At 39.4% G+C, this 23,094-nt stretch overlaps 1 protein-coding gene across 5 annotated transcripts in view; it reads left to right on the top strand.

The window, feature by feature from the left end:
* Positions 1-23,094, top strand: part of CNTN1 (contactin 1) — a 287,008-nt gene that overhangs the window by 165,814 nt on the left and 98,100 nt on the right. For all 5 annotated transcript variants that reach the window (XM_070410419.1, XM_070410420.1, XM_070410422.1 and 2 more), the window contains 7 exons: positions 1,160-1,366; positions 6,454-6,553; positions 6,707-6,888; positions 10,369-10,493; positions 11,141-11,267; positions 15,137-15,287; positions 22,766-22,893. In XM_070410419.1, coding sequence (XP_070266520.1) covers positions 1,160-1,366; positions 6,454-6,553; positions 6,707-6,888; positions 10,369-10,493; positions 11,141-11,267; positions 15,137-15,287; positions 22,766-22,893 — 1,020 coding nt within the window. The remainder of the gene's footprint in view (positions 1-1,159; positions 1,367-6,453; positions 6,554-6,706; positions 6,889-10,368; positions 10,494-11,140; positions 11,268-15,136; positions 15,288-22,765; positions 22,894-23,094) is intronic.

Raw genomic sequence — 23,094 nt, 5'->3', positions numbered from 1 at the left:
CTCTTTGAACTCTATCTATACTTTCTATTTATTTTGATAATACAAGTATACCACTCCTGTCATTTAAAATTTAAGATTAAGAAGAAGCATAATGTAATCATCTTCATTTACTTCCCTGATAATATAAGTTGCTGAAGAAAATTACATAGCTGATCTAAATGGAATACCCGGATTATTATGCCCAAGAAATTCTTGTAGTTTTTCATAGTCAGCTCTCTTTCACACTCCCTTTGATAGCTGTACCAGTCACTGTGAACTCCCTAAAGCAACAGGGTAGTGTGCCATCTCACATCTAACATCCGATCTAACTTGACATAAGAGATCCCCTCTTATCATCTTCCTAGTAGCAGTTGTCTTCACATGGTCATGATGTTTACAAGGAAATCAGCATTTTGTGACTGAGAAGTATGGAATGCCCATAGTTCCCTCTTGTGCATTACTGCTGTGCATGACACCTGGGGAGTCATCCCTCAGAGCAGGAGGGAAAGATAGGAAGAGAAAACTGAATGAAAAGCAGCAAATTCATGAGGAAATTCAACTTTTGGTCACACCAGTCAGTAGGTTTAGCCAAAGGAATTTCCTGTGGTTAAGAGTTACCATGTGATATGCATCCTAATATTTAACAAAACCAATAGCATGCATTTCTCTGTTACTGTGGTTTTTACTTTTTAGTGTGACCAGAACAGGTTATATAAACTCATTTCTAAATCTATAATTTACAATGGGAACACAAAAACAAAAAAGACATAAAGCCACAGCATGGTTATTAATATTGATTTTATTTTTTAAATGCAGCAGGGAAATGGGTCATGAAATTTGAATGATCAGACTTTGATTCAAAACTTCCAGTTCTACTTAGTAGTCATGAAATTCTAAGCAAGACATTTAATCTCTCTGAGTTTCATTTAGTCCATCAACGCATTAGAAGAATATTAGTAGTCCATAAAATGATTGAGAGAAAGAGATATAATTGCTTAGCAACATGATTATATTCACTCAAACTATAGTAGCTTGAGAAAATTTGCACTGTCTTGGCCTACTTCCAACATCTGCTCTACAATAGCCTAGATTAGATTATGTGCTAGGTTATTACTAGATAACAAGTCTTTGCTTTTGGAGAAGAGTTTAATATTTAGTAGACAATATATTTTTTTTCTAGATGATCTTAGCTACCGCTGGCTTCTAAATGAATTTCCTGTGTTTATCACAATGGATAAACGAAGATTTGTATCTCAGACAAATGGCAATCTCTACATTGCGAATGTTGAGGCATCAGACAAAGGCAATTATTCCTGCTTTGTATCCAGTCCTTCTATTACAAAGAGTGTATTCAGCAAATTCATCCCACTCATTCCAATACCTGAACGTAAGTATTTTATTTGTTATACTAGAGGCCCGGTGCATGGATTTGTGCACATTGAAAGGAAATTAATTAGAAGGTGTCTGGTGGGGTGGGACTGGGCAAGACGGGCCGAACACATCCTGGAGCCAACCTCCCGTAGTCACTCCCCAGCCGGCCACACCTGGGTCTCAAAAGTCACTTGTGGAGTGAGTGGGGTCCCTTGCAGGTGGGTCTCTCGGCCTGGCCTGCAGGGATCAGGCTGAAACCAGCAGTCCAACATCCCCCACAGGGTCCCAGAGTGGGAGAGGGCACTCTGCAAAGTTGCTGTTGCTCAGCAGCTCCTGCATTGAGTGTCTGCCCCCTGGTGGTCATTGTGTGTAATATCTACTGGCCAGTCGCCAGTCAGCCAGTCACTTAGCCTTTTATATATATAGATTCTGTCTTTGCAAGGTTGTCTGCTTCTGGAATATCTACAGTAATGAAAAGAAATATCCAGTCATTGTTTCAGAAAATTCATTCAGCTTTAAAAAAAAAAAAAAAAAGAAAGAAATATCCAGTCAGGAGATGCACTGGCTGCTCAGTCAGGGCAAGACAAACAAAGGATGCACACTCTAAGAGTATTGGTTCTTCCTTAGCTTTTTCAGTAGAGGTGATTAGCATTATGAAAGTAACCTAAGATGGCAGAGTTCAGACTGATTGCATCTAGTTCAGGAATGCAAAGGACTGATTTATTAGCCAAATATCAGTATATTAATTACAAGGGATTCACTGACATCCACTTATTTTCATGGTCATTCACACTTATTAGTAAGTTCATGAAGGAGAACAAATAATTAGATTATAACCTGTATTATTACAGAATGAAGGGGAAAAGGCAGTTGGATTAATTTGATATTTTCAAGGAACTATTTGCATGAAGCATATCGGTATATAAATTGCCTTTCTGATGTAAGTAATTAGCATATGTAGTACTACTGTGGCACCATATGCTATAACCACTGATGTAATTGATTGTCCTTTTCCCTGGCTCCTATTAAAATACCTTGCATTTTAATGTATCATCTCTTCAGAAAATCAGATCACAACATATTTGCTTACATCATGTTGTTTTTATCTCAAGCATGCTGCTACATATCACTGAGTTCAAGGTCTTGAGGATATACTGGTTTCATTGTTGACAGCTTTAGGTTTGTTTCCTGCCTCTACCCTTAAATAGGGTATAATGATGGGGAAAATGTCATCATATCACTGTGATTCCATTTTTGTTACTCTTCTCAAGATAGAGGCCATGTGGTTGGTTGGTATTAAGTAAATACCTTTTGACTTTCTGGCTCTTTTTCTCTCCCTAATCTCAGCAGTGTTGACATAAGAAATGTCCAAACCTGTAGATAATTTTTATACGAGTTTAATAGAGCCAAACTGATGACATATGCTGGGAAACAAGATCTCAAATATTCCAAAAAATAAAAGTTTTGAAGTTTCATTTATGCATGTGAGATTAAGGAGGGGACATAAAGAAGATTACATGAAAGTGGGAGGAAGCAAGGAAGAGATTGGATTACAGAATAAAGAGATTATGTGCTTTCTTGAGGATGGTTAAGTCTCCCAGGGGTATAACTTCTGACATCTCAAAGGTGTATTAGCCTAGATGCACAAGAAGAATGGACAAGGTTTGCTTAAAAACCTCTCACTAAAGAAGTGATAGGCCTAAGGCATGACTACCAACCATGACCTGGCCATTTAGGAATTTATGGTCAGATCACCCTATGAAGTTACTTTCCATAGAACCCCCTTTTCCCTTCTACAGTAGACACACTCACTACCTCACAGAGTTAAAAAGAGTCATGAAATAAAAACTTTCTTACTGTTTTTCCTTATTCTTCCCCAGAAATTCAGTGCTTCTATTGATTTCTTACTTTCTAACTTATAGAAGAAATGTTTCTCCTCCTGTTTATCCTAATTCCTCCAATTATCTTGATTCACCTCATTTGACTTAGTAGGGACTTCATTACATCACTCACTTCCTTTCTTTTCTAAATCTTCAAACTCTCCTCTATTCCTTTCTCTCTGTGTATTCTTTTGTATTCAGTGCCAACAATCTTGAGTAATCAAAACAACTTCCTATTTGCTAATCCAAAGGAAGTTTTCAGCCTAATTCTGTATGAACTATGACACTGTCAGTCTCTTCAGCCTCTCTTGAACTATCCCTTCTTTGCCCAATTTTCCTTCCTCCTTCCACTCTTCATCTCCCACTTGCCTCCCAGACCAATTCTATGCAGTATCCTTCACCAGATCTTCCTCTTTCTTATATTTCTCGCTAATCTTTTTCTAGATATTCTCACCCATTTACACCTTTCAACAGTCGCCCTGGGCAGGTGGCTCCCAATTCACATTTCCAAAACATTTTCCTGTGTTTAGAGTCTTTAATTCTACCTACCGCCTGGACTTTTCACACAGAATGTTCTCAAGGATATTCAGCTCACAATGTTTCAAACACATCTGTTATCTTACCTCTAAACCTCTTCTGGTCTTCTTATCTCTAAATTTAGCAATCTCATTATATTTCTACTACCTCAGGGTAGCATTTTAAATCAACTCCTTTCCTCCCCTCATCTTCAGGAGAGTGAGTTCGGTGGTTTTCAGTTAACAAGCACTTGGGAAGTTTGAGAAAAATGTGGAACCCCGAGATGCTGATTCAGCAGGCCTGGGAAGTGACCCAGGAATCTGCAGGTTCAACGAGCATCCCAGGTGATTCTGATGAGGTGGATATTTAATCTACACCTCGAGAAAACATTGATCCAAGCGAAGCCCTCTTGATTTTCCCTCTAACACACAACTCGGATCTGTTCTTCCCTTTCTGTTCCCACTGTGACTATCCTAGGTCAGACCCTCGTCTTTTTTCTTTTTAAATTTATGAAACAATCTTCCTTCGATCTCTGACTCTATTCTGTATTTCTTTTCTCCATTCTTAAAAACTACCAACAAGGTCTTCTACCTAAACCAGTGGTCGGCAAACTGCGGCTCGCGAGCCACATGCGACTCTTTGGCCCCTTGAGTGTGGCTCTTCCTAAGCCTTAGGAGTACCCTAATTAAGTTAATAACAATGTACCTACCTATATAGTTTAAGTTTAAAAAATTTGGCTCTCAAAAGAAATTTCAATCATTGTACTGTTGATATTTGACTCTGTTGACTAATGAGTTTGCCGACCACTGACCTAAACCAAAGGTAAGATTTATATTAATTCTCATACCAAAACCCATTGGTAGTGTCAAAAGATTTAATATCACAGTTAAAAGCCTTCTAGATTGGCATTCAAGATCATCTTTAACTACATATACTTCAACATGATTTGAATTGCTAGACCTTTTCTTTTTTAATGTCCTGCACACATCTGGAACTTTGTCATAATATGCTATTTTCTCAACCTGGACTAGTCCAGTTCAAATGCCTTCCTTACCTGAAATTCCCATACCTACTTCCAATTATCTTTCTTGGCTGCTACATTTTTTAGATCATTTATTTCCATTTTGGCTTGTATTTCAGGTGATTGTGTATTTCTTTTACTCCTTAGCAGCATCCTATCTAATAAAGAGGGAATATGCTAATTGACTGCCCTCACAAAGATGGCGGTGCCCACAGCCACAAATGGCGGTGCTCAGTCCCCTCAGCCCCACCTCATCCAGCTGGAGTCCCCCAATCCCCTCAGTACTGCCTCACCAAGTCCCCGCAGCATCCGACCTCATCCAGCCTCAGTCCCTCAGTTCACTCAGCCCCACAGGCGAAGGCAGTTATGTGTTAATCAGGCCGGCACAGGAGCAATTAGGGAGCTATCAGGCTGGCAGGCAGAGTAGTTAGGAGACAGCAGTCCCGGATTGTGAGAGTGATGTTCGACTGCCGGTTTAGGCCCAATCCCTGTGGGGTCCCAGATTGGAGAGGGTGCAGGCTGGGCTGAGGGTGCAGCCTGGGCTGAGGGGTGCAGGCTAGGCTGAGGGACACCCCCACACACACACGAATTTCGTGCACCAGGCCTTCAGTATGGATCACACATACTGACATGTGATCCTAAACAATGTACTTTGCCTTTCTGAGCCTATTTCTTCCCCAGCAAGGGAATAGTACATCTTTTAGGACTGATATGTTACATAAATTAGTTAATGTTTCTATGTTTATGAGCACAGTGATGTCTGAATAGACACTTTCTTTCCTTTTTTCCCTCTTCTCTTCCCGCTTTTCAACTATTTTCCCTTTGCCTTATTCTCCATGGACACTTATTTCTCCCTTTTTCTCTCTTCCCTTCTTTCCTTTCTTCCTTTTCCCTTCTCCCTTATTTTCTTTCTTCTTTCCTTTTCTTCCTAAGCCCCATGTAGCACCTAGCACAATGTTTGACATGCATATTTGATGCAACCTAAAGAATTCTTGAAATTTTTTTAGTGAGTTGAATCAGATTGATTTACACAGCTGTCAGATGAGCCAATATGATAGAAAATGCTTGACAAGCTTATTACTATCCTATATAATAAAAGCCTAGGTGGCGTCTCGCCCTTATGCAATGCCCTCGCGAGAAGCCCTCATGTGACGTCATCACAAGATGGCTGCTACAAGATGGCCACCCTCATGTCATCAAAAGATGACCACCACAAGATGGCTGTCACAAGATGGCTGTCAGGGGAGGGCAGTTGGGGCCGATCAGTCCAGCAGGGGAGCAGTGAGGTGTCAATCAGGCCAGCAGGGGAGTGGTTAGGGGGCGATCAGACTGGCAGGCAGAAGTGGTTAGGGGCAATCAGGCAGGCAGGCAGGCAAGCAGTTAGGAGCCAGCGGTCCTGGATTGTGAGAGGGATGTCCAATTGGAGAGGGTGCAGGCTGGGTTGAGGGACAGCTCCCCCCCCCCCCCCCCCCGTGTATGAATTTCATGCACTGGGCCTCTAGTATACATAATATGCATAAAATAAATCTGCACATTGTGACTGATCAGATATTTTTCAAAACCTGTGCAGAGAAAAGCCATCTATATTGAATTAATTCTAATACCATAAAAGAAGAATTATAGTGTTAAAAAAAAATAGTATTTTGTTTATTAACTCATGGGTGTTTTTGTTTTTCTTAATATTAGGGACAACAAAACCATATCCTGCTGATATTGTAGTTCAGTTCAAGGACATATATGCATTGATGGGCCAAAATGTGACTTTGGAGTGTTTTGCTCTTGGCAAGTAAGTATGTACATTTTTCATTAATGTATATATAAATACATCAATTTTGTGGTTTTTTTTGAAAATAAATGATGTAAATGTTTAGCTATCAACATAAATATAAGTTTGCCTCCTAAGCATCGTGGACTCAACTCTTGCATCTCCTACTTAAAGCCCTGTTCCTGACATCCGGTGGCGAAAGGTCCTGGAACCCATGCCCAGCACTGCCGAGATCAGCACCTCTGGGGCCGTCCTGAAGATCTTCAACATCCAGCTCGAAGACGAAGGCACTTATGAATGTGAGGCTGAGAATATTAAAGGGAAGGACAGACACCAGGCAAGAATTTATGTTCAAGGTAGATATATTGCTTTAATTTTTTAAATAAATTTACAGCCATTTTCATACTTAAAAAACTAGTAGTACATAGTGATTAATAATTTAATAACAGTGAAGTATATTACATGATGCAAAATCATGAAATATTTGTTATGTCTAATTAGTCGCATTAATTATGTCTAATTAAGTCGCATATACTATATGTGTGATCCATCAGTATTATTCCCCTGTAAACCCTCTCAGCTCACTCATCTCTCTACTTTGTCTATTAGCTTTGCAAAGGCTAACCCTGGAAAAATCGAGCTCTCTGCCTCTCAGTGCCTGGAGCCAGGAACTTGAATTTGCCTTGAGATAAACACTCCATGTTGGTTAATTCGTTGTAAATGATGCATCACTAACTTTAAGTGAATCTCAGTGTTACCTGGCAATTATACTACATTTCCCAGATCCACTTACTCGCCCACTCTCTTAGGTAAACATTTCATGCCTTCATTACTTCCTTCAAACCTGTATCTTGGCTTCCTATCTTATAGAGAAAATGGAAGTAATTCAGTTAGAACTTCTACATTCTCCCTTCCACATCTACCCAATACCTGCATCTCTACCCGTATCTCTTATTATTATAATTTCAGTTGCTATCTGAGACCAACACCAACACCTCCATTTGTGTATAGATTCTACCCCTCTTACTTATGTAAGGTTATTGTCCCAGACATCCCTCCTCCTTACAGCATAAGAAGTTTTTTTCTCTTGACTAGATCATTTAACTAGTGGCTCTTGTTTCTTCCTTCTTTAAATTCTTCATTTTACCTCTGGCTACTGCCCCATTTTTTTCTTCTTGTCTCCCCTAAAAAAAGTAATAAAAATTGTGACAGAATTGTGTATACTCTTTAAAAATGCTGCCTCCATTATTTTTCTTTCTTAAATACACTCTGATTTGATTTTTATCCCCACCTTTCCACTGAAACCTTTGCTTTTATGATCACCAATGACATCCATTTTTTGTCAAAGCTAATGGTCAATTCTCAGTGTGCTGTTGTAGAACAGCAGTTGCCATAGTCAATCCCTCCCTCTTCCATGACTCACTTTCTAGGCTTCTGCTCTGGAACCCCACTTTGTTAATGTCCTCCCACACCACTCTCCTCCTCCGAACTCATGCCCTTCTAATATTGGCGCAAGGGCGATTGGATCTTTGAACCTCTTTTTTTATTTCAGTCACAAAACTCTGACCCAGACATTTTCTCTGCCCTCCAAACTTGTATATTTAATACCCCAACAAAACTCATTTGATACACATCAAATATACATGGGTGGCCTACTGAGGGGAGAAAAATCCCGCTTAGAACTCTTACATATTTTTAAATATAGCTGCCATTCTCTGTCTGGTTTCTAGCACTTATAGATTGGTCTTAATTCAACATATTAAGAAATCTACACTCCAGATTCTCAACGGTGTAGAGTTCATAACTGTCTAATATGTAAATTCTTAGAAGAATCAAGGTGACAGAGCAAATATTTATAGGTGGTAATTTAAGGAAACTGCTATTTCTCTGAACTAATGAGGCATGCAAAGTTTTATCTTTTGATCTAAACAAGCAAGCAGAGGAGTGCATAATTAAATCTTATATAGGATGCAACAAGCTGATTCAATTATTTATTCTTCTCATTTTTAATATGACATCTCTGTGTCACCTGTGTGAGGCTAAGGCAGGAATGGTGCTGATATTCCTGTTTTATCTATTACTAATATTATATACAGAATAAAATCTCTATCAATTAGTATAACATATTATGAATATTTATTTTAAAATAATCTTCATATGTTACAGGTAAAACATAATTATAAGCAAAAAACATACTAGAGGCCCAGTGCACAAAATTCATGCACTCAGGGGGTGTGGTCCTTCAGCCTGGCCTGCACCCTCTTGCAGTCCTGGAGCCCTTGAGGGATGTCCGACTGATGGCTTAGACTTGCTCCCCACAGGAAGCAGGCCTAAGCTGTCAGTCAGATATCCTTAGCTCTGCTGCAGAGGCAGGCGAGGTTCCCGCCGCCGCTGCTGCGCTCGCCAGCCATGATCTCAGCTCAGGGCTTCTGGCTGAGCAGTACTCCCGCACTTACCACCAGGGGGCAGCTCCGGAGTTGAGCGTCTGTCCCTGGTGGTCAGTGCACATCATAGCGCCTGGTCGACCGGTCAACTATCTGCCCCCTGGTGGTCAGTGTATGTCATAGCGAGCAGTTGGTGGACTCAGCCTATCATTAGCATATTACTCCTTGATTGGTTGAATGGTCAACTGGATGACTGGACACTTAGCATATTAGGCTTTTATTATGTAGGATGTACTATAAAAATACATATGTACACATATATACACATAATGTTGATGGAGTTCAGTGAGATCATAAAAATGTCTTATGTCTTATCCTGGCCGGGTGGCTCAGTTGGTTGGAGAATCATCCTGTACACTAAAAGGTTACAGGTTTAATCCCCTGTCCAGGTGCATACAAGAGGCAACCAATATTGATGTTTCTCCCTCTCTCTCTCTTCCTCTCTCTCTCTTTCCTTCTCTTCCTCTCTCTCTAAAAATCAATAGAAACATATCCTTAGGTGAAAATTTTTTTTAAAGTTTTAGGTCCTTTGTTATTTATACACATTAAGTACTTTACAAAAGATATGTTTATTGATTTGGTCATAAAATGAATATAATTAAAGTTATTTTCAAAGAAAATTAAATAAAATACTTTACTAGGGTTCTCTCCTTTATTTTACATGAATTTATTTACTTACATCTATTTGGACTACTTAAAAAACTTAAATACTAAAAAATATTATCAGGTTATTTGTTTGCTCTCTACAAATATTATTTTTTTGGGGGGGAGCGGGGACATTCCTAGCATTTTTAAGCTCTCAATAGATCGAATCAGTTGACAAGGCTGAGATCAATTTCTCTCAAGCATAGATTTCACCATTTATAGCTACTATATGTAGTTTATAACATCTAAAGGTTATTTTAGTGAACAAGTCAAGTTACTGTGGATACTAGCCAAAATTACATAAAAAGAAAGATAGTATATATCTGAAGGAGTGGGGAAAAAATTACTCTTTATCCTAAAAAAGAAGAGATAGTGTCATAATTAAGACATAATTCTTTAAAACTTTGTCATTTTGAAAGATTTATGTTATAAATATAAATTACTTTACTGCTATCCATGCATTAGCTTTCTAATATAACATTGTTCACAAATAGAAAAATAATTACAAATTGAATTATAGTTAACTCCTGCTATAATAACATAGGTTAAAATTTACCTGCAGACCTATGGAATTCACTTTCAATGGCTCTCACATTGATTTTATGACACACACATAGCTGATGTAATGAAGGTCAACTGAAAGCATTTTTCATACTGAAGATTATGATGAATGTTGAGAATTACATTTGACATTTACACTGTTTTTTATTTTTTATTTTATTTTATTTTTTGTTCTTTATTTTTTAGCATTTCCTGAATGGGTAGAGCACATCAATGACACAGAAGTGGATATAGGCAGTGACCTCTACTGGCCTTGTGTGGCCACAGGGAAGCCCATTCCTACTATCCGATGGCTGAAAAATGGCTATGTGGTATGTATGTGCAAGTACTGTGTGGTTCTTGGGTCCATATTTAGGTAACACTCCTGGTGGTCCTGGGATAAATATATCAGGAGAGTCAATAGAGTAAGGAGACATAGGACCTTTAATAAAAAAATGTTTCATTGAAAAAACAAGCAAGAAAGTGAACATGAATTATCTTCTTTCAGCGTAAACAACTTTCTGCAATCTTATGTCTACCTTCTCTTTCTCTCCTTATTTTTTCCCTTTGTTCCACTTTCACCCCTCTTTTTATTCATCTGGCTCCACTCCATGATATTGTCCTCTTTTTCTTGCCACTGTTTTCCTGACCCACAGGAACAGAGGTAACAGCAAAGTCCTATTTTTAGCCCTGGGAGCAAGGGGCAGCAGTGGTGTCCTTCTCTACCTTCCCACGGTAGCCTCCCAGCTGGGCTGGGAGGGGAAAGGTGGGCTCTCAGCTCGGTGGGAGGAATAAAATAGGAGCCACTGAGCATGGTAAGTGGGTTTGAGTTCCCCATGGACATCCCACTTTCCTTGGCTTAGTTCATAGTGGGGCAGAATAATGTACTTAAATAAAAAGACATCCAAGCCCATTTCTAAATGAAAGCGTTTCTGTTGAAGTTTATTGAGGAAATGTTTCTCCTTTGTGTTCCTTTCAGTATCATCAGTATCATAAAGGAGAACTGAGACTGTATGATGTGACGTTCGAAAATGCTGGCATGTACCAGTGCATAGCTGAAAACACGTATGGAGCTATTTATGCAAATGCAGAGTTGAAGATCTTAGGTGGGTATCATTTCTGGTTCCTGTTAACATTCAGCAAGAAAGTGATTCATTAAAAAATGACCAGAGGGTGTCTGTAGGTCATACTTGATTTCACTTTATATTCTGGCATTATTAAGTTAGAAACGTTTAAAATGTGGTTTGGACAAGGACATTATTATTTTTTCTTCCTTTCATTAAAGAACAGTAGATGAATATAAGGCAACATGGAGCATAATAGTTTAAAAAAATGTTGTGAATGGTAAAGAGAACCTTACACATGCCAATTTTTACAAGAATTGTTCACTCCTATATCTGGGCAGCTAAATAGCTACCTGACAATCACATAGTGAGGATAGTGCTTTCACAAGGCACATGGCCCAGCCTCAGAGGAGGAGAATTGAGCACTCGTTCCCTGTATCAGTCCCTGGGTCTCATGCCCTACAATTGCTACGCAAGACCCTCGGGACATTCTTCAAGCTCCTTGTCCCTTGCTGACTTCTACTTTCATAATGCCTTCTTACTTCTCCATGAAAATCGAAACCCTTTGAAATAGAATATTTCAATTTCCCATCCCTCATTCAAAACTAATCTACATCTTTACTATCCTTGCCCTTTCATCTCTTCATCCAGAGAAAGACAGGTCTGTCTTCTCCTGTCCAAAAACAATCCCCTTACCTGTGCCCTATATTCATTTTTTTTAAATTTACCCTGATACTTTATTCTTGCTACACCAAGGGAAATCTTTAAAACATTGCTATCACTAGTATTTAGTGACACTAAAATACTATGAATAGGAGTTACAGAACTGTAAGGAAGTATTAAAAATAAATGATCTTTTTAAAAAATGGAGGTCGTAATTTTAACTTTCCCTTCTACTTATTATAATATTGAGGATCATATTCCATTTCTTCTCGCACAAAGTCAAAACATTTTGGCTAATATATTTGATCTAGTTCATTTGAATATCAAGCAAATGTTCAGGCTTCAGTTTCATACCACATTATTTTGGTATGGAGTGCAAAAAACCATTTGACTCTTGGAGAACATATGAGGTGAATTTACATTTTTTTTCCAAATATGAAATTTATATTTTCTGTTAAAATTTCTTGTTTATCCTAATGCATTACAAAAGAATATGAATATTCAACAGTTCAGGCTGAAGATCTCTCCATATTAAAACATTAAATCTGTCAACCATTTAATGACTATTAATGTAGTAACTAAGCAAACAGCATTTTCAGCCTAAGAGCAATGTTCCTGGGCATTTTTATATTAGTCTCAATATATATTTGTTTATTACCTTTAGGAACCTTTCTTGAGTTGTTTAAAGTCATTATTCATCCACCAAATATTTGTTGAATACTTACTCTACACCAGATACTATTTTTTTCTCCTTTTTAAATATATATATATATTTTTTCCTTTTAATCTTTATTGTTGAAAGTATTACATAGATCCTTCTTTTCCCCCCCATTAACCTCTTCTAGCCTTTCCCATCCTGCTTCTACCCCTGCCCAGGCCCTCACCACCGCATTGTCTGTGTCCACGGGTTATGCATATATGCATACAAATTCATTGGTTGATCTTTTCCCCTCCACTCCCCTTTTTTGAATAGGCCCAGTAAAGAACAAAAAGGACACACACACAAAACATGCCTTCTTCTTAACTGGGAAAAATGTTCCCTTATTCCTTCCCACTATTAAAATATATGGGAACATACTCTAGATCCTGTACCTAGAAATTAAAATATTAGATGAGTATAAAGCTACTTAAATAACAATGCCAAATCAATCATTTCATTAAAACTGAACCTATTCAAGAAAAATGATCATTTTCTGGATACATTTAGACTTTTAAAATATAATCATTTTAGCCCTAACCGGTTCGGCTCAGTGGGTAGAGCGTCAGCCTGCGGACTCAAGGATTTCAGGTTCAATTCCGGTCAAGGGCATGTACCTTGGTTGCAGACACAGGAATGTGCAGGAGGCAGCTGATCGATGTTTCTCTCTCATCAATGTTTCTAATTCTCTCTCCCTCTCCCTTCTTCTCTGTAAAAAATTAATAAAATATATTTAAAAATATATATATAATCATTTAAAATTTTGTCCCATATTTTACAAGTAATATATCACCCACAATGTTTACTAAGCCCATACCACACACTGAGTTAGGTGTACAGCAGTAATTGGCTGGTTACTTTTTAATCTGTCAGTTATCAAAACTCAGACTAAGGAAAGAATGGGATAAACTAAATCGTTGCTGTAAAAAGCAGCCAGAGCAGTAGCAACACCTGGGAGCTTGTTAGAAGTGCCGAATCTCAGGCCCACCCCAAAATACCAAATCTGTATTTTGTCAAGGTCTTCAGATAATTTTGATGAACAGACAAAATTGAGAATCACGGGACTAGAAGATGAAGAGTCAAGACCTGGATAAAGATAAACAGGCCTGACCCTGGCCGGGTACCTCCGTTGGTTAGAGTTTTGTCCCAGTGCACCAAGTTGCAGGTCTGATCCTCAGTCAGGGCACACAAAAGATTCAACCACTGAATACATAAATAAGTGGAACAACAAATCAATCTCTATTTTCCTCTCTCTCTCCTCCCCTCCTCTCTCTCTAAAATCAATCAATAAATCAAAAATTAAAAAGATATACCTAGGCCTAAAAAATGCTCCAGGAAGGACATAATTACAGATGATTGGAAGGTGTGAAAACTGATGAATGGAGCAGTGGTTCTCAACCTTCCTAATGCCGCGACCCTTTAATACAGTTCCTCATGTTGTGGTGGCCCGCAACCATAAAATTATTTTCGTTGCTACTTCCTAACTGTAATTTTGCTACTGTTATGAATCATAATGTAAATATCTGATATGCAGGATGTATTTTCATTGTTACAAATTGAACATAATTAAAGCATAGTGATTAATCACAAAAACAATATGTTATTATATATGTGTTTTCCGATGGTCTTAGGCGACCCCTAGGAAAGAGTCGTTCACCCCCAAATGGGTAGTGATCCACAGGTTGAGAACTGCTGCCCTAGAGTCTGCTAATAAACAAGGAGGTTGAGAAAGGAGCTAAATGTGGGGACCCTAAAGAAAGTTAGAGCATGCCATCAATGGAGTAACCTTTTATGAGACTCTATATCTTCTTTTCATAATTATTTTTCTGTACATGAGGGAAAGATTAACTACAGGTGAATCATGACCTTAATTGGATTCCCCAGAAGGCAGGGCTCTCTCTGTTTATTTTACCATCTCATAGTACCTGCATTCAGTTGGTGTTCAATATATGTTTGTTCAATGAGGGAGGAGCTATATTGCTTAGTGAAAAAAGCATGTTTGCAAATCACAAGGAACTAGATTCTAATGTGAATCCTACCTGGTACATGCTGCCTGTGATACCTTCAGCAAATGATGTAATTTTAATAGCTATCACTTCTCTCCTTTGTAAAGGAGGGACAGTTCATTTACAGTGTGGTTGAGAGTATTGATTATGACCATAGGTCATAATTAATGATGGTGCTCAATTTCCTCCAGTCTTTCACTTCACTTCTCTTGTGCAATTCAGTCAAAACAATTGAATTAGATGTTACCTTCAAGGTAAATATGTATATAGCATTTGATTGTAACTAATACTTATAATAATCCAGCAGTCACCAAGAATTATACATTTAAAATTGGTGGATTTTATGATAAGTTAAATATACCTCCATAAAATTATTAAATAAAAGAAAAAGGTATTAGCACTAAGTACAAAATGTGTATTGGTCATAGCTGATAATATTTGGTGAAATTAATCTTTTCTGTTGACTAGTAATCAAAACAAAATAAAAGATGAATAGCGGAAATTTTTTTAATGAAAGAGAAAAATAATAACTTACTTTCTTTTAGCTTTGGCTCCAACTTTTGAAATGAATCCTATGAAGAAGAAGATCCTGGCTGCAAAAGGCGGAAGGGTTATAATTGAATGCAAACCCAAAGCTGCACCCAAACCAAAATTTTCGTGGAGTAAAGGGACAGAGTGGCTTGTCAATGGCAGCAGGTTAGTCCCGAAACTGGAAATCCAACTAGAATTCACTATTTGGGAGAATTTATTTTACAGAGGATTTGTTTTCATATTAATAGTGTAAATGTTGTTTGTTCCAACTTTTCTTTGCGGAAGATATTCTAGTTCTAAGATGAATGAAGTTCTTACCCAATACTGTCAGTGTCTATTATAATCAGGATTTAATTTTTAGGCTTCTATAATTAATTTATAAGGGAATTTAGAACACTGAAACTCAGATTCTTGGTAAATTGCCCAAGGACACAGAAATAATGAACAATAAGATATAAAATAGGATCTCTTCAACTTACTTTTCTCCTCATAAGGGCATCTATATCCATTCATATTTTAATTTTCTGCCATTAGCCTAATAACTATACCAGTAAGAAAATGAAAAAATGACTTCAAAGTACTAATCACTTCTTCCCATCTTTTTATGTGAACAGGAACTTCTTATCTTCCTAACAAATAGATCATCTACCAATGTCTTGGTGGCTTTGGGATAATACAAAAATCATGTGACTTGCATAGATTATTTATATAAAAGTCACACTGAATACTTTCTGTAAGGTTCCAAGAAGAAGCTATGGTTATAGTGAGTACAAAAGACTGGGGAGGAGACAGGATGAAAAATAAGAGGAATGAGATGTGAAGTTGGGGGATCAGGAAACATTCCAGGCAGTGAGAGTAATATGTGCAAAGGCCCTGAAGCAGAGAGTATAGGATGTGTAAGAAACGCAGGAACTAAAATCATTATGGCTTGTCTTTAGAAGAAAATAGAGAAGAGTTTTAAGAGATGAGATATAGTAAGCCAGATCATCAATAACAATGTTTTTATACTAAGGGGCTTGGGCTTCATCTACCAGTAATGGAAATCTGACTAAAGGCTTAAATAAGGAAGGAAAAACATATTTTGCCTTTTAAAAGACTATTTTGGCCAAGTATATAAGACAAATCTACTTCACAATAATCCAGTAAAGTAAGTAAGATGTTCATTATCAACTCTATGTTGTAGTATCTAAAGCAACAGTTCTCAACCTGTGGGTCGCGACCCCTTTGGCAGTCAAACGACCCTTTCACAGGGATCACCTAAGACCATCCTGCATATCAGATATTTGTATTATGATTCATAACAGTAGCAACATTACAGTTATGAAGTAGCAATGAAAATAATCTTATGGTTGGGTCACAACATGAGGAACTGTATTTCAAGGGCCAGAAGGTTGAGAACCACTGATAAAGCCTGGAAAGGTTAAAGTGAACTTTTGAAAATACATGGATAATCTCCAAACTAAAAAACTTAAACTTGTGTCATAGTGATATGAATGATCATATGCTAACATAGTCCTCGTATTAGGATGATCACAAGAATGGCTGTGTGGGGGACAGAGGTGGGGTGGGAAGAAAGGATAGTATAAGGATAGCACTTGCTTCCCTGAACACATTACGTTAACTTTTATAGTTAACTAGAGGCCCGGTGCACAAAAATTTGTGCACTCGGGGGGGAGGGGGGTCCCCTAGCCCGGCCTGTGCCCTTTCACAGTCTGGGACCCCTCAGGAGGTAACGACCTGCTGGCTTAGGCCTGCTCCCGGGTGGCAGAGGGCAGGCCCAATCCCTAAGTGCAGCCCCTGGTCAGGCTCAGAGCAAGGCCGATTGGGGAGTTGGGGCGCCACCCCCGTCATGCACAGAGCAGGGTGGATCGGGAGGTTGCAATGCCACCCTCAGTCACTTTCAGGGTAGACTGATTGGGGGGTTGGGGCACTGCCCCCTGTTACACTCAAGGCAGGGTCGATGGGGAGGTTGCGGCGCCACCCCCTGTCACACACAGAGCAGGGCCGATCAGGGGGTTGGGGCGCTGCCCCCTGTCACTCACAGAGCAGGGCCCATCAGGGGGGTGGGGGCGCTGCCCCCTGTCACTCACAGAGCAGGGCCCATCAGGGGGGTGGGGGCGCTGCCCCCTGTCACTAACAGAGCAGGGCCCATCAGGGGGGTTGGGGCACCGCCTCCTATCACACACAGAGCAGGGCGGATCAGGGGGTTGGGGCGCTGCACCCTGTCACACTCAGGGCAGGGCCAATGGGGAGGTTATGGCTCTACCCTGTCACACACAGAGCAAGGCCCATGGAGGGGGGTTGGGGCACCACGCTCTATTACCCACAGAGCAGGGCCGATCAGGGGGTTGGGGCACCGCCACTGTCACACTCAGGGCAGGGCCGATGGAGAGGTTATGGCTCTACCCTGTCACACACAGAGCAGGGCCAATCAGGGGGTTGGTGCGCTGCACCCTGTCACACACAGAGCCGCAGGGCAATCGGGGGATTGGGGAGCTCCCCCCCATCAGGCACAGAGCAGGGCTGATCAGGGGGTTTGGGCGCTGCCCCCTGTCACGCTGATCCCGGTGCCGGGAGGCCTCACTGCTCCGCTGATCCCGGTGCCGGGAGGCATATTACCCTTTTACTATATAGGATAGAGGCCTGGTGCACGGGTAGGGGCCGGCTGGTTTGCCCTGAAGGGTGTTCTGGATCAGGGTGGGGGTCCCCACTGGGGTGCCTGGCCAGGCTGGCTGAGGGGCTGAGGGCTGTTTTCCCACTGGCAGTTGACTAAAAGCTTCCAACCGCTCCTTGTTTTCTTTTTTTTATTTTTTATTCTGGGCCAGCTTTAGCTCTGAGGCTGCTGCTGAAAACATGGATACAATGTTGCAGTCCGGGGCTGACTGACAGCCGGTTTTGTTTAGCTTCTTATTTGCAACATAGTAATAGTTGCTTAGAGTTGCAGTTGAGAGGCCGCAAACGTTGGAGTCGGCAGTTCCTGGAGGAAGCAAGCCTCCCTGCTCGCTTCAGTGCATGGCTGCCGGCCGCCATCTTGGCTGACAGTTAATTTGCATAAGGATACGCTGATTAGCCAATGGGAAGGGTAGTGGTCGTACGCCAATTACCATGTTTCTCTTTTATTAGTGTAGATACGTCTAAGAGTTATTAAGAATTTAATGAAATGGTACTGGAAGAATTAATGTTAAAGGAAGAATCAATTTGTTCAATTTGCTGCTGAAACATTAGCTTTTAATTTAAAAACCTTGGCTTCAATTCTAATGAGCACCAATATTACAGGCCTCTCCAGCCAAGGATTTCTCTGCACCATGTTTCATGGATTTGTTTTTCTTTAATATTAACACATTCAAAGAAAATAAAATTCTACTTCCTAAAATTTTAGTATTTTAGTCCTATCATAATATTTTTAAAGTCTTTGAATCAAATTGTATTACTTTTTTAGGAAAGGATCTATAAATCCAATGCTGTTCACTACTTTAATCCATTAATAATTACTTTATAATCAATATAGTATTTGATGTAAATATAGGTTTGAAAGTTATAAAATAGTATGTATAAAGAAAAGTTAAACAAATTATTTTTAGAGAAATAAATTTCTGTTGAAAAATATTCAGCGAGTAACTGAATAACTCATTAAGCATAACTATAATTTCATTCTGATTAATATAGTTATAAAAAAGTGGTTCTACATTACAAATTTATTTCTCTTCCTGGTTAGTGGCTTATAAAATGATTTATGCAATATTTGCAATCAGTAGAGAGGAGACATAAGTCTTGATAAGTTATAATTAAGTTCTCAGTTGAATGATTTTATTTTGGGCTAAAATCACATATATTTGCCAACAGAAATTATTTGTAATTGTCCATTTATATCTGATAGATGGCTGTTAGCTATAAAATGATCTTTATCTGAGCCATTGTTGGAGAATATCTCCAAAATTCTTTTCTACTCCAGAGTCTGTATACTTTAAATATTACTAAATAAGATTGAGATTATTCTGAGTAATTTTTTGCAATGGTTAGTAAGTAATTTATTAAAGACCAGATAGTTCCTAGCTTGTCTGACTACTTGTCTATATCATATTACCTGAAAATAAGAATAAGATCCTGGGAGTTTAATCTACATTGTTTTAAGAATAAAGACCATCTTCCTAGCCAGTGTGGATCAGTGAGAGCATCAGCCCATAAACCAGGAGGTCATGGTTTGATTCCGGGTCAAGGTACATGCCTGGTTGTAAGCTTGATCCCCAGTAGGGGGCCTGTGGGAGGCAGTTAATGGATGATTCTCTCTCATCATTGATGTTTCTATCTCTTTGTCCTTCTCCCTTCCTCTCTCTGAAATAGATAAAAACATATTTTTAAAAAAGAATAAAGACCATTATTACAAAAAGAAATCAAGCTCCCTACATATTCATTCTAAAAATTTAATTTTAATGCCCTGGAAGAACTGCCTGAAAGTATAGGCGAAATCAGTGATACAAGGAAGTATACATTTTAAAAATGATAACGATCAATTGAGAGCTAATATACATAAGAAAACTAACACTACCAGTGTGATTCTAAAAAGAATAATTGTCGCTGTTGTTTCCATTGTGACCTAACTATAATTTTTATTGACTTACTTGCAAAATAATTAAATGGAAGTGGGGTGAAAATTGGCTAAGGATTTACACTAGAGCCTAGTGAGAAAAAAGTGTGGCATGATACTGTTGGTACTGTGATACTATGGAACTATGGAAAGCAGATACCAACATAGGATTAATCATGAAAGAGATTTATTAATGGCAATGAAGAGGAAAGAAAACCGAGAGGACAGCAGGTGGATGACCAGATACAGATCTTACTCCAGATGAAGGAGAGAAGGAAGGAAGGAAATCTGGGTGCAAATGACTTGGGCTTCTGTGTAGATCGAGGGGAGAATGGTAAAGCCATATGGTAAGGCCACTGGAGAGTCGTCCAGCTAAAAATGCCCATCACAGGAGTCTGGTACCTTCTAGGAACTGGCCTGCCTTAAAATCTCTCCTGGGCTCAGTCACTGATTGAGAGCTGCCTGTGGAAAGTGTGGGCTTGGCTCAAACACACTGACAGTTTCTGAGTGTGGCATCTGGAGCATTGGAGCAATTACACTCCTTATAGTTGGAGAACTTAGAGGCACGCTGCCAAAGCTTCCACAGTATCAAGCAATTACTCAGGATTATATTATTTTGTTACTATGTTTCTCCTTCACGAAGCAGAAAGCACATACTCTGTCATGAACTTAAGTTGGTACTGGATAGTTAAAGAAAGGAAATGAAATCCTGGAATATATTATTGGTGGAAAATCTTATCAGAGGTTTTTATTAGTAAGGTAGATATATAGTATTTTTCCTTTATCAAGTTTGGCCCTTAAAATGAAATATATGAAGGATTGTTGGCATGTGTTTTGTAAAGCTTCAGAGATAAATTAAGTTTTGGGAAATTATACATTTAAAGAAGGTAAATATCCAGTGGCAGATGAGTCAATATTAAATCAAAGTGCAAGGCACTATATGACAAATATATGTTATATAGAAACACTATAGTACAGTTATATATAATAAGTCATTTTGGTCTCTAGCTTCTAAGGAAGAGGCAGACAGGGAGAGGGAATAGATTTAGGTTCTGTTCAAAGAAGAATTTTCTAAATATTAATGTTATAGAAGCTGTTTACTAAAGGAGGTTTTAGAATATCTTTTTTTTTTTAAGTTTCTAAAAATAAGATAGACTTGTATTCCTCTGTAGCCATGAAAATGTCAGTCTGTCCTCACTTCAAAGTCAGAATGGAAGTCTTAAGGTCACATTTCTGGAAGACCTGGGCTCATTTCCTTGAGGACTGTGACTGATTTGAGCTTGTCCCGCCGAGGTGTAAAAGTCATTTGATGGTGGGATGTGGAAAACCACTTGCGTCAGTTCAGCTCCATGTAGTTCATTCACTCAAAAGAAAAAGGTTGATTGAATGACTACTCAGTGATCAGTGCCTCACCACTTAACGTGTTCCTGGCACACACAGAATATTTTTTTTCTAATGAGTTAATGAATACTATTATCATTGAAGACATGGCCCCACACAAAGAAGATACAAATTTGCTACATAAAGATGGTATCATCTAATGTAAAGATAGGTTAATAAGTAAACCTAAATTATCTCAGATGAAATATGTATTAGAGAAAAAAAAATATGGGAAGAGGTATAGGATGAGAATGGCAAGACAGCGTAACTTTGTGTGTGTGTGTCTGTTTCGGTGTGTATGTGCGTGTGCATGCATTCAATACTAATTGGAATTATCAGGCAAACCTTTCTGAAGGTGCAAAATCCTGAAGGAAGTGAGGAAGAAATTGTAAAATTGTCCAGTGTCTCAAAGGCAGTCAGAGGACTGTGGTTTTCACTATGTGAGAAGCAAGGTCACTGGATGGTTTCAAGCTGTTGAGTGACATCACTGAGCAGAAGAGTGACATGATATGCCTTATGTCATTTATGTCTTCACTAGAGGCCCAGTGCACGAAATTCGTGCATCAGAGGGGTTGGGCGGGGGGGGGGAGATTGCTCAGCCCAGCCTGCACCCTCTCCAATCTGGGACCCTGACCCCTATGGGATTGGGCCAAAACCGGAAGTCGGACATCCTTCTCACAATCCTGGACTGCTGGCTCCTAACCTCTCGCCTGCCTGCCTGATCACTCCCTAACCACTCCCCTGCCAGCCTGATCGCCCACAACTGCCCTCCCCTCCTGGCCCGGTCACCCCAACTGCCCTCCCCTGCAGGCCTGGTCGCCCACAACTGCCCTCTCCTTCTGGTCCAGTTACCCCCAACTTCCCTCCCCTGCTGGCCATCTTGTGACCACATGGGTGCGGCCATCTTGTGAGGACATGGGCGTGGCCATCTTGTGACCACATGGGCGTGGCCATCTTGTGACCACATGGGCGTGGCCATCCTGTGACCGCATGCGTGTGGCCACCCTGTGACCACATGGGTGTGGCCATCCTGTGACCACATGGGCGTGGCCATCTTGGGAGGACATGGGTGCGGCCATATTGTGAGGACATGGGGGTGGCCATGTTGTGACCACATGGGGGTGGCCATCTTGTGTGTAAGGGCATGACGGTCAATTTGCATATCACCTCTTCATTATATAGGATGTCTGGCTGACTCAAGGAAAAGGGACTATGGGTGGGCAAGGGTAAAAGCAGGAAGGCAGTTAGCAATGAATGCAATAGTCCAAGAAAAAGATGGAGATGGCTTTCTAAAACAACACTCAATGCCAAGAAAGAATGTTACAAACAAAGGCTACAATGTTTCTTCTTTTAAAGTGTCACTGTCAGCCCTGGCCGGGTCACTCTGCTGATCAGAGCCATGTCCCGATACACCAAGGGTGAGGGTTCAGTCTCAGGCCAGGACACATACAAGAAGAAACCAATGAATGTATAAATAAGCGGAACGACAAATCAATGCTTCTCTGTCTCTCAACTAAATAAATTTTAAAAATGTTTTTAAAGAAAATAAAAATCTTACTGTCAACAAATTTGTGTAAATTATACTAAACTAATGATACTAGTGTCTGCAACGTAAGACAAAAATAAAGTATTTCATGAAATTAATTTTATGAATTACATATTATTTTCATTTCAATAGAACACTCATTTGGGAAGATGGCAGCTTGGAAATCAATAACATTACAAGGAGTGATGGTGGCATCTATACATGCTTTGCAGAAAATAATAGAGGGAAGGCTAATAGCACTGGGACCCTTGTTATCACAGGTAAGGAAGCATTTAATTAAAATTGTGTTGTTTTTTTAGTTTGACATTGATGCATTTCTAATGTATGATAAGCTTCTAAGAAAGTCCACCTACTGCTAAGTTTCCATTTGGAAAGCCTCTGGCCAAATCTCTTAGTGAAATTGTTTTTGGAATTTGAATTTGAAAACATCATATTCCTTTGCACAGAGCAAACAAAATATA

This window comes from Myotis yumanensis, unplaced genomic scaffold, assembly GCF_028538775.1.
Source record: "Myotis yumanensis isolate MYYU_CA2020_CCGP unplaced genomic scaffold, mMyoYum1.0.hap1 SCAF_3, whole genome shotgun sequence".
Taxonomy (NCBI): domain Eukaryota; kingdom Metazoa; phylum Chordata; class Mammalia; order Chiroptera; family Vespertilionidae; genus Myotis; species Myotis yumanensis.
This window is presented reverse-complemented; position numbering and strand designations above follow the sequence as displayed.